This window comes from Ziziphus jujuba, chromosome 12 (genome assembly GCF_031755915.1).
Source record: "Ziziphus jujuba cultivar Dongzao chromosome 12, ASM3175591v1".
Classification (NCBI taxonomy): domain Eukaryota; kingdom Viridiplantae; phylum Streptophyta; class Magnoliopsida; order Rosales; family Rhamnaceae; genus Ziziphus; species Ziziphus jujuba.
Genome location: NC_083390.1, coordinates 1,929,179 through 1,940,725, shown reverse-complemented (window position 1 = coordinate 1,940,725; position 11,547 = coordinate 1,929,179). Strand labels below are relative to the sequence as shown.

The 11,547-nt window shown below is 36.0% G+C and overlaps 3 protein-coding genes across 3 annotated transcripts; all 3 read left to right on the top strand.

Moving 5' to 3' along the window:
- The first annotated feature begins 312 nt into the window (after positions 1-312).
- LOC132800301 (putative disease resistance RPP13-like protein 1) lies at positions 313-2,755 on the top strand. The gene has a single exon (XM_060813674.1). It carries the CDS (start codon positions 748-750, stop codon positions 1,672-1,674), a length of 927 nt encoding a protein of 308 aa, XP_060669657.1. The 5' UTR covers positions 313-747; the 3' UTR covers positions 1,675-2,755.
- Positions 1,786-4,182, top strand: LOC107428233 (putative disease resistance protein At3g14460). Its single transcript, XM_060813504.1, has 4 exons — positions 1,786-2,255; positions 2,367-2,628; positions 2,775-3,369; positions 3,500-4,182. Exons 1-4 carry the CDS (start codon positions 1,786-1,788, stop codon positions 4,180-4,182), a joined length of 2,010 nt encoding a protein of 669 aa, XP_060669487.1.
- A 79-nt stretch (positions 4,183-4,261) lies between these two features.
- Positions 4,262-5,743, top strand: LOC132800243 (putative disease resistance protein At3g14460). The gene is made up of 3 exons (XM_060813503.1): positions 4,262-4,469; positions 4,872-4,985; positions 5,073-5,743. Exons 1-3 carry the CDS (start codon positions 4,262-4,264, stop codon positions 5,741-5,743), a joined length of 993 nt encoding a protein of 330 aa, XP_060669486.1.
- The last annotated feature ends 5,804 nt before the right edge of the window (positions 5,744-11,547 follow it).

The window sequence follows — 11,547 nt, the reverse complement described above, 5'->3', positions numbered from 1 at the left end:
TACGAACTAATTTTGCCAAAATTATTAGAAAATTTGCATGATTCTGAATTTGAAAATAATTGTCCAAAGGGATTTTCCAGATAACCATAGTGAAATAGAGAAAAGAAAGTGGAAAGTGTAAATTAGACGACTTTATCTTGCGGCTAGAAACAGTGCACCTTGAAACTTGTTCCGTTGAATAATTGTGTTGTTGACCAACCAATCCAATTCAATTTCCACCAACCCTTTCATCGAAAAAAAATCAACGTGAATGAAGACCTATTATCTACTGCTTCAAGCCATTCCATTTAACTTTCTTCTCCATCTCTTTCCCATGCGTGCAAGATCTAATAAGCTTTTTGAACTCCCTGCTGCACAGATTCTGAAGAAAACATGGCTGCTTAATTGGTGGGTGGAGCTCTTCTCTCTGCTACCCTTCAGGTGTTGTTTGATAGGCTGGCTTCTCGTGAGGTGGTGGACTGTTTTCGAGGAAACAAACTTAGTGATGAGCTCATAAACAGTTTGAAGATTGTGCTATTAGCTATTAATGCTGTTCTTGATGATGCAGAGGAGAAGCAAATCACAAACCCAAACATCAAGCAGTGGCTGGATGAGCTTGAAGCTGCTTCCTATGAAGCAGACGATCTCTTGGATGAGATTGCAACTCATGCTTTGCAATCCAAGTTGGAAGCTTCAGGTTCAAGAAATTCCAAAAGAAGTAAGTTCTTCAACTCCTTTTCCATTTCTCGTAGATCATATAATCGAGATATGAAGAACAAACTGGAGAAGATTCTTAGAAGGTTTAAAGTTTTTGAAAAAAGCATAAATATCCTTGGTCTTACTAATAAAGGTGTCGGTGAAAAACCATCACCAACACCACCAACAATATCTTTGATAGAAGAATCAGAGTTCTATGGTAGAGATGGGGATAAGGAAGCCACAATTAAGTTGTTACTTAAAGATGATGATAAGGGTAGCAATAAGGTGTCTGTAATTCCAATAGTAGGCATGGATGGTATTGGCAAAACCACCCTTGCTCAATCAGTATACAACAATCACAAAGTTCAGAATCACTTTAACCTCGAGTCATGGGTTTTTGTTTCTGAGGAGTTTGACATTTTCAGGGTAACAGGAATAGTCCTTTCTGCAGTGCCTAAGTCTCATTCTCTTCCTTACGATAAGAGAAATTTGGATTCGCTTCAAACTGAGTTGAAAGAGAGGCTAATGGGAAAGAAATTCTTAATTGTTTTAGACGACGTGTGGAATGAGGATTATGTTGATTGGAAAAACATTAGTAAGCCTTTCAAATATGGGGCTCGAGGAAGTAAGATTATTGTAACAACACGCACTGAAAAGGTTGCGAAGATCATGAGCACCATTCCAACTCATTATCAGCTTAAGCAATTGAAAGATGAAGATTGTTGGCGACTGTTTAAAAAGCATGCTTTTGACAATATTAGAGATGATTCTAGTGTACGTAAAGTCCTGGAAACAATTGGTAAACAAATTATTCAGAAATGCAATGGCTTGCCCTTAGCGGTAAAAACACCTGGAGGCCTTTTGCGCTCTAAAGAAGATGTTAGTGAATGGGAAAGAATATTAAAGAGTGACATTTGGGATTTCTCATATAAAGAGAGCAAAATTCTACCAGCTTTGATGCTAAGTTATCACTACCTTCCCTCACAACTAAAATGATGTTTTGCTTTTTGTTCATTATTCCCCAAGGGCGACAAATTTGCAAAAGGCAGAGTGATCTTATTTTGGATGGCAGAAAATCTGTTGCAGTAATCAAAAATAAATAAGAGAATGGAAGATGTAGGTGATGAATATTCCAATGAGTTAGTTTCAACATCATTTTTCCAAAGATCTAGTGGACAAGAATTATTTGGCATGCATGATCTTGTTCATGATTTAGCCAAATATGTATCCAAGGGACATTGTATTATATTACAAGATGACAGCTCAAAAGATGCCATTGCGAATGTGCATCATGCTTCTGTTAGATATTTGGATTCGCCAATGAGATATGATTCTATTATTACTGAAGCAACCCATTTGCGTACCATTTTCCCACTATTTTCGACTTCATATAGATACTTATCTAATGAAGTAGTGAATCTTGTAATATTAAACTTGAGGTATTTAAGAGTATTATCATTTCATGGTTGTGTAACTATGAAGGAATTGTCTGAATCAATTGGTGAGCTAAAGCATCTTCGCTTCCTTAGGCTCAGCCACACTAGAATTGAAAGACTGCCAAAATCTGTGAGTAAGTTGTATAATTTACAAGTATTAAATTTACTTGGGTGTTCCTATCTCATTGAATTGCCTGAAAATATGCATCATCTTATTAACTTATGATATCTTGACATTACTGGGTGTCGTAGATTGGTAGAGATGCCAAGGCAAATGAGTAAATTGAAAAGTCTCCAAACGTTGACTGATTACATTGCCGGAAAAGATAATGCGACCAACATAGGAGAGTTGAGGGAGCTTTCCGATCTTCAAGGGCAACTTTGTCTTCAGAATTTAGAGAATGTTGCAAAAGCAAGTGATGCATCAGATGCCAAGTTGGTGGACAAGAAGTATCTTGAAGCACTGCGTTTGGACTGGAAAGGCGATGATAAAGATCGAAAACATGACAGAGATGTACTCGACAACCTATTACCTCATACAAACTTGAAAAGGCTTACTATCCATGGATATGGAGGTACATCATTCCCAGATTGGTTAGGGGGTCATACATTCTCCAATATATGGTTTCTAAGACTTGAGAATTGCAAGTATTGCAACAGTTTGCCACCACTTGGACAGCTACCATCCCTGAAACTCTTGAAATTCATGGACTAAATAGGGTGGTGAATGTGGGTGCTGAGTTTTACGGGTTCAATTCTTCTAATAATTCTGTGAGAAAGCCGTTTGCATCATTGAGAATCTTAAGTTTCAGTAATATGTCAGCATGGAAAAAATGGTCTTCCATTGAAGTTGAAGAAGGTGGCGAAGTTTTCCACAAGCTGCAAGAACTCCGAATAATTAACTGCGATAAGCTGACGACAATTGATTGGCCAAGAAAACTGCCATGTTTAACAAAGCTTATAATTAAAGGAAGTAGTGTGGGTATTGTTTCGTCATTTCCAAGGACTCCAGCTCTCCTTATGTTGAAGTTAGGCAAGTGTGAAAAGCTGAAGCTAGAAGAGTTGTCACAAACAGTGCAATCAATTAAAGTTGGAGGGTGTAATGGTGTAGAATCATTGATGAAGATATTAAAGAAAAGCCAAAGTGGTAGTCATCCTAATCTTCAACGTCTACATATCCACAATTGCTCATCCCCAACTACATTGCCAACAGGATGTCTGCCTAGTACCCTGACACAGCTAAAAATCAAGAACTGTGAGAAATTAGAATTCCTAAGGCACCAAGAAAACTCACTCAAAACCTTGCCCCTTCAAAGTGTTTTCACAAGAAGTTGTGGTGGTTCACTAGTATCCTTTCCTCTGGATTTCTTTCCCAACCTTGACAGTCTTCGTCTTCAAGAATGTGAAAACTAGAATCTCTCTCAGTCTCGTCAGGCCAACATCCCAGCCTAAAATCTCTATCTTCACATCTTTTCCCAGTGACAGGTGGCATGCCCCCAATCTTAGTATTCTCGTACTTCATGGTTGCAAGAAACTAAAGAAGCTTCCTGAACAAATGTCTAACGTCCTTTCATCTCTGAAATGCTTGCGGATCAGTGATTGTCCTGAGCTGGAGTCATTTCCTGAAAGCGGTCTCCCATCTACTCTGATGGAACTTTGGCTAGCAAACTGCAGTAAATTGATAGCACAGAGAATGAAGTGGAATTTGCAAACATTCCAATCTCTTACAAGCTTTACAATCGTAGATGAATTTGGAAATGTGGAATTGTTTCCAGAGGAGGGCTTGCTGCCTACAAGTCTCACTGTTTTATGGATTTGTGGATTTCCACATCCTAAAAGGCTGGAGGAGCTTAAACAGCTCACCTCTCTCAAAAATCTACGCATATGGAGATGCCCTCAATTACACGATCTGCCACAACAAGGCTTTCCTACCTCTCTTGCTTATTTAGATATCCAGAAATGTCCAATCCTCAAAGAAAGATGCCAGATTGACAAAGGACAAGATTGGAACATTATCTCTAACATCTTCAGGATTGACATTGATGGTGATCGCATCATTGGAAGATAATGCACATGCCTTGTAGGTTAGTAACATTACTTTCATGCATATTTATATTACATATATACATAGATCCTTGATATTTTTTATGTATGGATATGTAAAATGTGCTTTATCTAAGCTTTGCTTTGACAAGTGTAAATATTGCAAGTGCTTGCCACCACTTGGACAGCTACCCTCCCTCAAAACTCTGTATATTGATGAACTTAGTGGAGTGGTGACTGTGGGTGCAGAGTTTTACGGGATTAATGGTTCTAATTCTGCAAGAAAGGCATTTGCATCACTGGAATTTTTGCGTACTTTAATTTGGAGCCTGGGAAGAATGGTGTTCCGTTGGAGTTGACGATGGTGAAATCTTCCCTAAACTCCAAGAACTTGAAATACTTGGGTGTGACAGGTTAAGGTCTGTTGATTGGCCTGTAAACCTGCCATGTCTAACAAAGCTTCGAATTATATGTTCTAGCAGTGGCAATGAGGTTCTTGTTTCATCACTCCCAAGGACTCCGGCTATCCGTCACTTGGAGTTAAGCAAGTGTGAACAACTAGAGCTACAGGAACTGCCACAAACTGTGGAACAATTAGTATTGGAGGAGGTAGAGGTGTAGAAACATTGGTGAAGGCATTAAGAGAGAGCCAAAATTGTCATCTTCACAATCTATCTATCAGTGATTGTTCTTTGCCTATATCCTTGCCTGCAGGATGTCTCCCCGCTAACCTGGAAATCCGTAATTGTGAGAATTTAGAATTCCCAATGCACCATGACTCAGTCAAGACGTCTCTTCAAATGGTTTCCATATCAAAAAGTTGCGGGGGTTCACTTATGTTCTTTCCCCTGGATTTCTTTCCCAAGCTCAAATATCTCTAGTTTTAAGAGTGTGAATGTCTAGAATCTCTGACAGTCTCAGATGGGCTGCAATACCAACACGGCCTAACATGTCTATCTGGTCTGCGCATCAGAGGTTGCCTCAAGTTCATATCTTTCCCTAATGGCGGATTGCATGCTCCCAATCTAACTAGTCTTATAGTTGCCGGTTGCAAGAAATTAGAGAACCTGCCTGAGCAAATGGCTAACCTCCTTCCATCTCTGGAAGGGTTGTGTATCATTGATTGTCCAGAGGTGGAGTCGTTTCCTGAAGGTGGTCTACCCTCGAATCTGCGTCGTCTTGAGATTCAAAACTGCTCTAAACTCATTGCACAGCGAGCCAAATGGAATTTACAAAAACTCCAAGCTCTTACATACTTTGAACTCATAGGAGGTGAAGGTGTGGAATCGTTTCCAGAGGAGGGGCTGCTGCCTTCAACTCTTACCCATCTTGTCATGTATGGATTTACAAGTCTTAAGAGGCTGGACATAAAGGCGCTTCAACAACTCACTTCTCTCGCAGGTCTAGAAATCGAGTCGTGCCCTGAATTACAGAATCTACCACAACAAAAGCTGCCTACATCTCTTACTGCTTTACATATCAACAAATGTCCAATCCTTAAAAAAAGGTGTCGGAGGGATAAAGGGAAAGACTGGAACAAGATTTCTCACATCCCCGTCATCTATATCGATAATAAGATCATTTGATCAAATAGGTGCAATTGACTACTCTTTACATTCCTTGTAGGTAAGTTACAATATTTTGAATTTGTTGTCCCACTTGTGCTTATTTCTCGAATATTCAATTGTTTTGTGAGTGCATGCATGCATGAACCCCAGAAAATTCACCAACATCTTTCTTATTCAGAAATTTAACCTTTTTTTTTTTAAATTGCTTTAACATCTTTGTTCTTTTGGCATTATCTGCATTTATACTAGGCTATGTATAAAAATTCCAAGGATTATCATTCCTTTCCCTTTTAGAGCAGCATCAATTTGGATGTCAATGTTAAAATTTTCTTTAATATTATTGAGGTTTGAACAATTTGGTTTTACAACTTTCTTCAAAGTTAGGATGCCTCTTCACTGTATGCTAGTCATCTTTTCTGTTAGATGATCACATATAACTAAAGTATGGTGATACTATTAGCTTATGTATTTATTTATTTTCTTAGAAATATTGTTGATAGTTTTGAGATTTGGATATATAAAACATGCTCTAGCCAATATTTTGTTGATTGATAAATAGATTGAGGGCATCCTTATGATTGAGTTCTTAATGCTGCATCTTTTCCGTTGGTTGTTTAATTATTTTATAAAAAATTTTAAAAAAATAAAAGATAAAAAAAGGTGTGAGCTATGTACATATATCTCCTTTTTCTAGTTAGAATTAAAGGTACCTGTCCTTTGTTTATGAATGGAATAGAAGTGTTTAACAAGTTTGTAGAATTACTGATTACATTAAATAGTTTAGCAAAATCAATCAACTGCACTAAAGTTTAGCTAAGATAATGATAGCAATATCGGGTTGTTTAGTTCCAAATTGAAGGTCAAAACATCCGATCGCAAACTGTATGTTATTACAGGATCAAGAAATGCAGCTATATATATTGCATAGGATGTAGAGCATCTAGCAGTTGATATGATGGTTTGGCAAGCCATCAAGTTTATTCTTTTTTGAGGTCTTGTTATATATTAAATAAATTCATTGTTGCAGGAATAGGGAATGCTACAGAAGACTTGGATGAGAATTCACAACAAAGCTTTTGTCTTCCTGCATGTTCTTCCTCATTTATTTTGGGTTCATGTGTTCACAAATCCTGCAAGATGGCAACAAGTGCAAATAAAATTTTCAAATTCTGAGTTTATTTGTTTGGGAATTTTAGATAATTGTGCATGCTACATTTACAATACTAGTTATTTCTAATTTTGGTGTTGTATTATGAATTATTCATTTTACATTTACATTTATCAAGGATATTAATGATGATTTAAAGACTCTAGTTCATTCTTATCTTAGTTGCTATGGGTATAATACTTTAAAAATTAAGTTTTATGACAGAGGACACTTGAAATCAGGATATCATAGACTATCGTATAGAAATATAGAAGAATTAAGGACATTCAAATGTATGTCGATTTAAAGGTAAGAAATATTCAGTGTAGACAGTAAAGTTCTGTAGTCCTCATCAGTTGTTTCTCAAAGAAACACAGTAAAATAGTAAATCTTTATTTGGTTATTATCTTTATTTTTTTAATCTCTAATGTAATGGCCAAATAAGTAGTTTCATATGAAAGAAAGACAAAAGAAGAGGGTGTAGATCACCATTGTATATCATCTTAATTTCTTTTTAAGATAGAATGTAACAGAAAAATAAAGAAAAAACAGAAATTAAAAGCTTTTATTTTGCATTAATAAAATTAGTTCAAGTTGAAAGTTTCCTTCTAATACTTGTGCTTTAAAAAAAAAAAAATTATTAGCCATGTGAGGTCCACCACCATGACCGACCAACCAACCAATGAAGTCCAAGGTCCACCCACCATCAGTTGTATAAAAAGAGAGAAATTTAAAAGAGACAGAAATCAATCCTTAGACTTGAAATAAGCAAATTTAATTTAGTTTTCTGCTTTCAATCTTTCCATGCTCTGCAAATTCATTGTGAATAAACCTTAAACTTATCTAACCAAAAATAAATAAATAAATAATAAAATAAAGGGTAACTACATTTTATCCCTCTCAATCATACTATTTTTTGGTGCTCTTCCCCTTATGCTACCAAAAATTTCATATCGCTTCCGAACTTTTATTTTTTTAAAGTTAAGTCAAAATATGCATTTTGATTGATGAATTCGATAAAATTAAACATAAATAATAACTTTGTTTAGAAATTATCCTATTAAAATTTTATTTTGCATTTTGACAGTATATATGACTAATTTTGCAAAATTTATTAGAAAAATTGCATGATTTAAATTTGAAAATAATTGTCCAAAGGGAAGGGAAGAAAGACAAAAGAAGAGTATATCAACATATTTTCAGATAAATTGTTAGCCCAAAAAAAAAAAATTCATATAAACACAGTGAAACAGAGAAAAGAAAGAAGAAAGTAATTAGACGACGTTATCTTGGGGCAAGAAACAGTGCACCATTGTGTTGTTGACCAACCAATCCAATTCAATGTCCACCAACCCTTTCATTGCAAAAATTAATGTGAATGAACACCTATTATCCACCGCTTCAAACCATTCCAATTAGCTTTCTTCTCCATCTGTCTCTCTTGTGTGCAAAATCAATAAGCTTTTTGAACTCCGTGCTGCACATATTCTCAAGAAAACATGGCTGCAGAATTGGTGGGTGGAGCTCTTCTCTCTGCTACCCTTCTGGTGGTGTTTGATAGGCTGGCTTCTCGTGCGGTGGTGGACTACTTTGGAGGAAACAAACTTAGTGATGCGCTCATAAACAATTTGAAGATTGTGCTGTTAGCTATTAATGCTGTGCTTGATGATGCAGAGAAGAAGCATATCATAAACCCAAACATCAAGCAGTGGTTGGATGAGCTTGAAGCTGCTTCCAATGAAGCAGACGATCTCTTGGATGAGATTGCAACTCATGCTTTGCAATCCAAGTTGGAAGCTTCTGGTTCAAGAAAGTCCAAAAGAAGTAAACTCTTCAACTCCTTTTCCATTCAACAAACTGAAGGAGATTCTTAGAAGGTTTCAAGTTTTTGGAAAAAGCATAAATATCCTTGGTCTTACTGATAAGGATGTTGGTAAAAGACCATCACCAAGACCACCAACAACATCTTTGATAGAAGAATCAGAGTTCTATGGTAGAGATGGGGATAAGGAAGCCATAATTAAGTTGTTGCTTAAAGATGATGATAAGGGTAGCAATAACGTGTCTGCGATTGCAATAGTAGGCATTGGTGGTATTGGCAAAACCACCCTTGCTCAATCAGTATACAACAATCACAAAGTTCAGAATCACTTTAACCTCAAGTCATGGGTTCATGTTTCTGAGGAGTTTGACATTTTCAAGGTAATAGGAACAGTCCTTTTTGCAGTACCTAAGTCTCACTCTCTTCCTTACGATGAGAGAGATTTGGATTCGCTTCAAATTGAGTTGAAATTAATGCGGCACATTTCTAAAGAGAAATTAAAAATAAATAAATACTTTTCTAGAACTACTTAGGTGGCAAGTAGGGCATGGAGATTGATGAAGATATTTTGTGTAAGTGTTCAAGTTTAACTTGTCTTCTAGGTGTTTAAGTTTGACTTGACTTCCTTATGTGTGCAAGTGTTCAAGCTTAAATTGATTTCCTCATGTGTGTAAGTGTTCAAGCTTAACTTGATTTCCTAGAACCTAGAACATTCATGAATGATTTAGTTGGCCAAAGAACCCACCTTGTATAAATAGGAAGCTATTGTTTCCACAACATATATAACAATTACTTTAAAAAAAAAAGCTATATTTGATTTTCCTTTCTCCATTGAGAGTATCACACAATATCTGTCAATAAATTTTATCAGTGGTATCGGAGCCTAGTTTGTTCATTAACTAGGCATAGTTATTTTCATTCACCATGGCCGAGAACACCTTTCGCACAATTCCATTTCCAGTCTTTAGTAGTGAAACTACGATTTTTGATCTATAAAAATGACTAGTTATTTTAGATTTCAAAACTATGGGATATTGTCAATGAGGGCTACACTATTCCTACTGACATTACCATACTTGATGACAATCAAGAGAAGGAGCTTGATGAGAATCAACAAAAAGATTCCCAAGCTTTGTTTGTTCTGCAACAAGCCGTGGCGAATGAAATTTTTCCAAGGATTATAGGAGCTACAATAGGAATGGAGGCATGGGATAGGCTACAAGAGGAGTTTCAAGGCAATGTTAAGGTACATGCCATAAAACTACAGACTTTAAGAAGAGATTTTGAAAATTAAAAATGAAAGATAATGAGATAGCTAAAGATTACTTCAAGAATAAAAGAAGTAGTTAATCAAATGAGAGCCTATAAAGAGAATATTTCTGAAAAGAAAGTAGTAGAAAAAATTTTAATTAGTTGCACAGAAAAATATGATGCAATGATTACTGCTATAGAAGAATCAAAGGAGATTGAAAATTTAACAACAACAAAATCAATGGGCTCTCTAGAAGCATATGAGAAAAGACTGAGTAGGCAAAATGAAAATTCTATGGAAAACGCCTTTCAGTCTAAAATAAAAAACCGGTCTCAAAATATTAAAGATGAATGGAAAAAACCACAAGAAAATTCTAGAAATAATCAAAATAAGAATAGCACATATCTTACTTGTGATATTTACAAAAGAAATTATCACTTCGTCCGTGAAGCTAAGGCGAACAAAGAAATTGCAATCAAATACTGCAAGACTGAAGAGCAATATGCGGACATCCTCACCAAGGCACTACCTCGAAGCAAATTCAAATTACTAAGAAGCAAGATTGGAGTAACAAAAATGTGCATCAAGGAGGAGTGTTGCAATTATTGCTGCACATTTCTAAAGAGAAATTAAAAATAAATAAATACTTTTCTAGAACTACTTAGGTGGCAACTAAGGCATGGAGATTGATGAAGATATTTTGTGTAAGTGTTCAAATTTAACTTGTTTTCTAGGTATTTAAGTTTGACTTGACTTCCTCATGTGTGTAAGTGTTCAAGTTTAACTTAACTTTCTCATGTGTGTAAGTGTTTAAGTTAAACTTGACTTCCTAGAACCTAGAACATTCATGAATGGTTTACTTGGCCAAAGAACCTACCTTGTACTTGTTTAAATAGGAAGCTATTACTTCCACAACATATATAACAATTACATTAAAAAAAGAAGAAGAAGAAGCTATATTTTATTTTCCTTTCTCCTTTCCTTTCTCCACCGAGAGTATCCCACAATACTTGTCAATAAATTCCATCAAAATTGAGTTGAGAGAGAGGCTAATGGGAAAGAAATTCTTAATTGTTTTAGACGATGTGTGGAATGAGAATTATGTTGGTCGGAAGAACATGAGTATGCCTTTCAAATATGGGGCTCAAGGAAATAAGATTATTGTAACAACACGCAGCGAAAATGTTGCGAAAATCATGAACACCATTCCAACCCATTATCAGCTTAGGCAATTGAAAGATGAAGATTGCGAGCAACTGTTTAAAAATCATGCTTTTGACAATATTAAAGATTATTCTTGTGCATGTAAAGTCCTGGAAACAGTTGGTAAACAACTTGTCCAGAAATGCAATGGCTTGCCCTTAGCTGCAAAAACACTTGGAGGCCTTTTGCACTCCAAAGAAGATGTTAGTGAATGGGAAAGAATATTAAAGAGTGTTATTTAGGATTTCTCATATAAAGAGAGCAAAATTCTACCAGCTTTGATATTAAGTTACCACTACCTTCCCTCACACCTAAAACGATGTTTTGCTTTTTGTTCATTATCCCCCAAGGGCTATAAATTTGCAAAGGGCAGAGTGATCTTATTCTGGATGGCAGAA

Bases quoted from the DNA above. Each gene is read 5' to 3' on its own strand.
- LOC132800301 (XM_060813674.1), top strand. From the start codon at position 748: ATGAAGAACAAACTGGAGAAGATTCTTAGAAGGTTTAAAGTTTTTGAA.
- LOC107428233 (XM_060813504.1), top strand. From the start codon at position 1,786: ATGGAAGATGTAGGTGATGAATATTCCAATGAGTTAGTTTCAACATCA. The intron at 2,256-2,366 runs GTATAATTTACA...TGGGTGTCGTAG, and splicing joins CCAAAATCTGTGAGTAAGTT to ATTGGTAGAGATGCCAAGGC. The intron at 3,370-3,499 runs GTGAGAAATTAG...CAACCTTGACAG, and splicing joins ACAGCTAAAAATCAAGAACT to TCTTCGTCTTCAAGAATGTG.
- LOC132800243 (XM_060813503.1), top strand. From the start codon at position 4,262: ATGTATGGATATGTAAAATGTGCTTTATCTAAGCTTTGCTTTGACAAG. The intron at 4,470-4,871 runs GTACTTTAATTT...CCTTGCCTGCAG, and splicing joins TGCATCACTGGAATTTTTGC to GATGTCTCCCCGCTAACCTG. The intron at 4,986-5,072 runs GTTCACTTATGT...AATCTCTGACAG, and splicing joins CATATCAAAAAGTTGCGGGG to TCTCAGATGGGCTGCAATAC.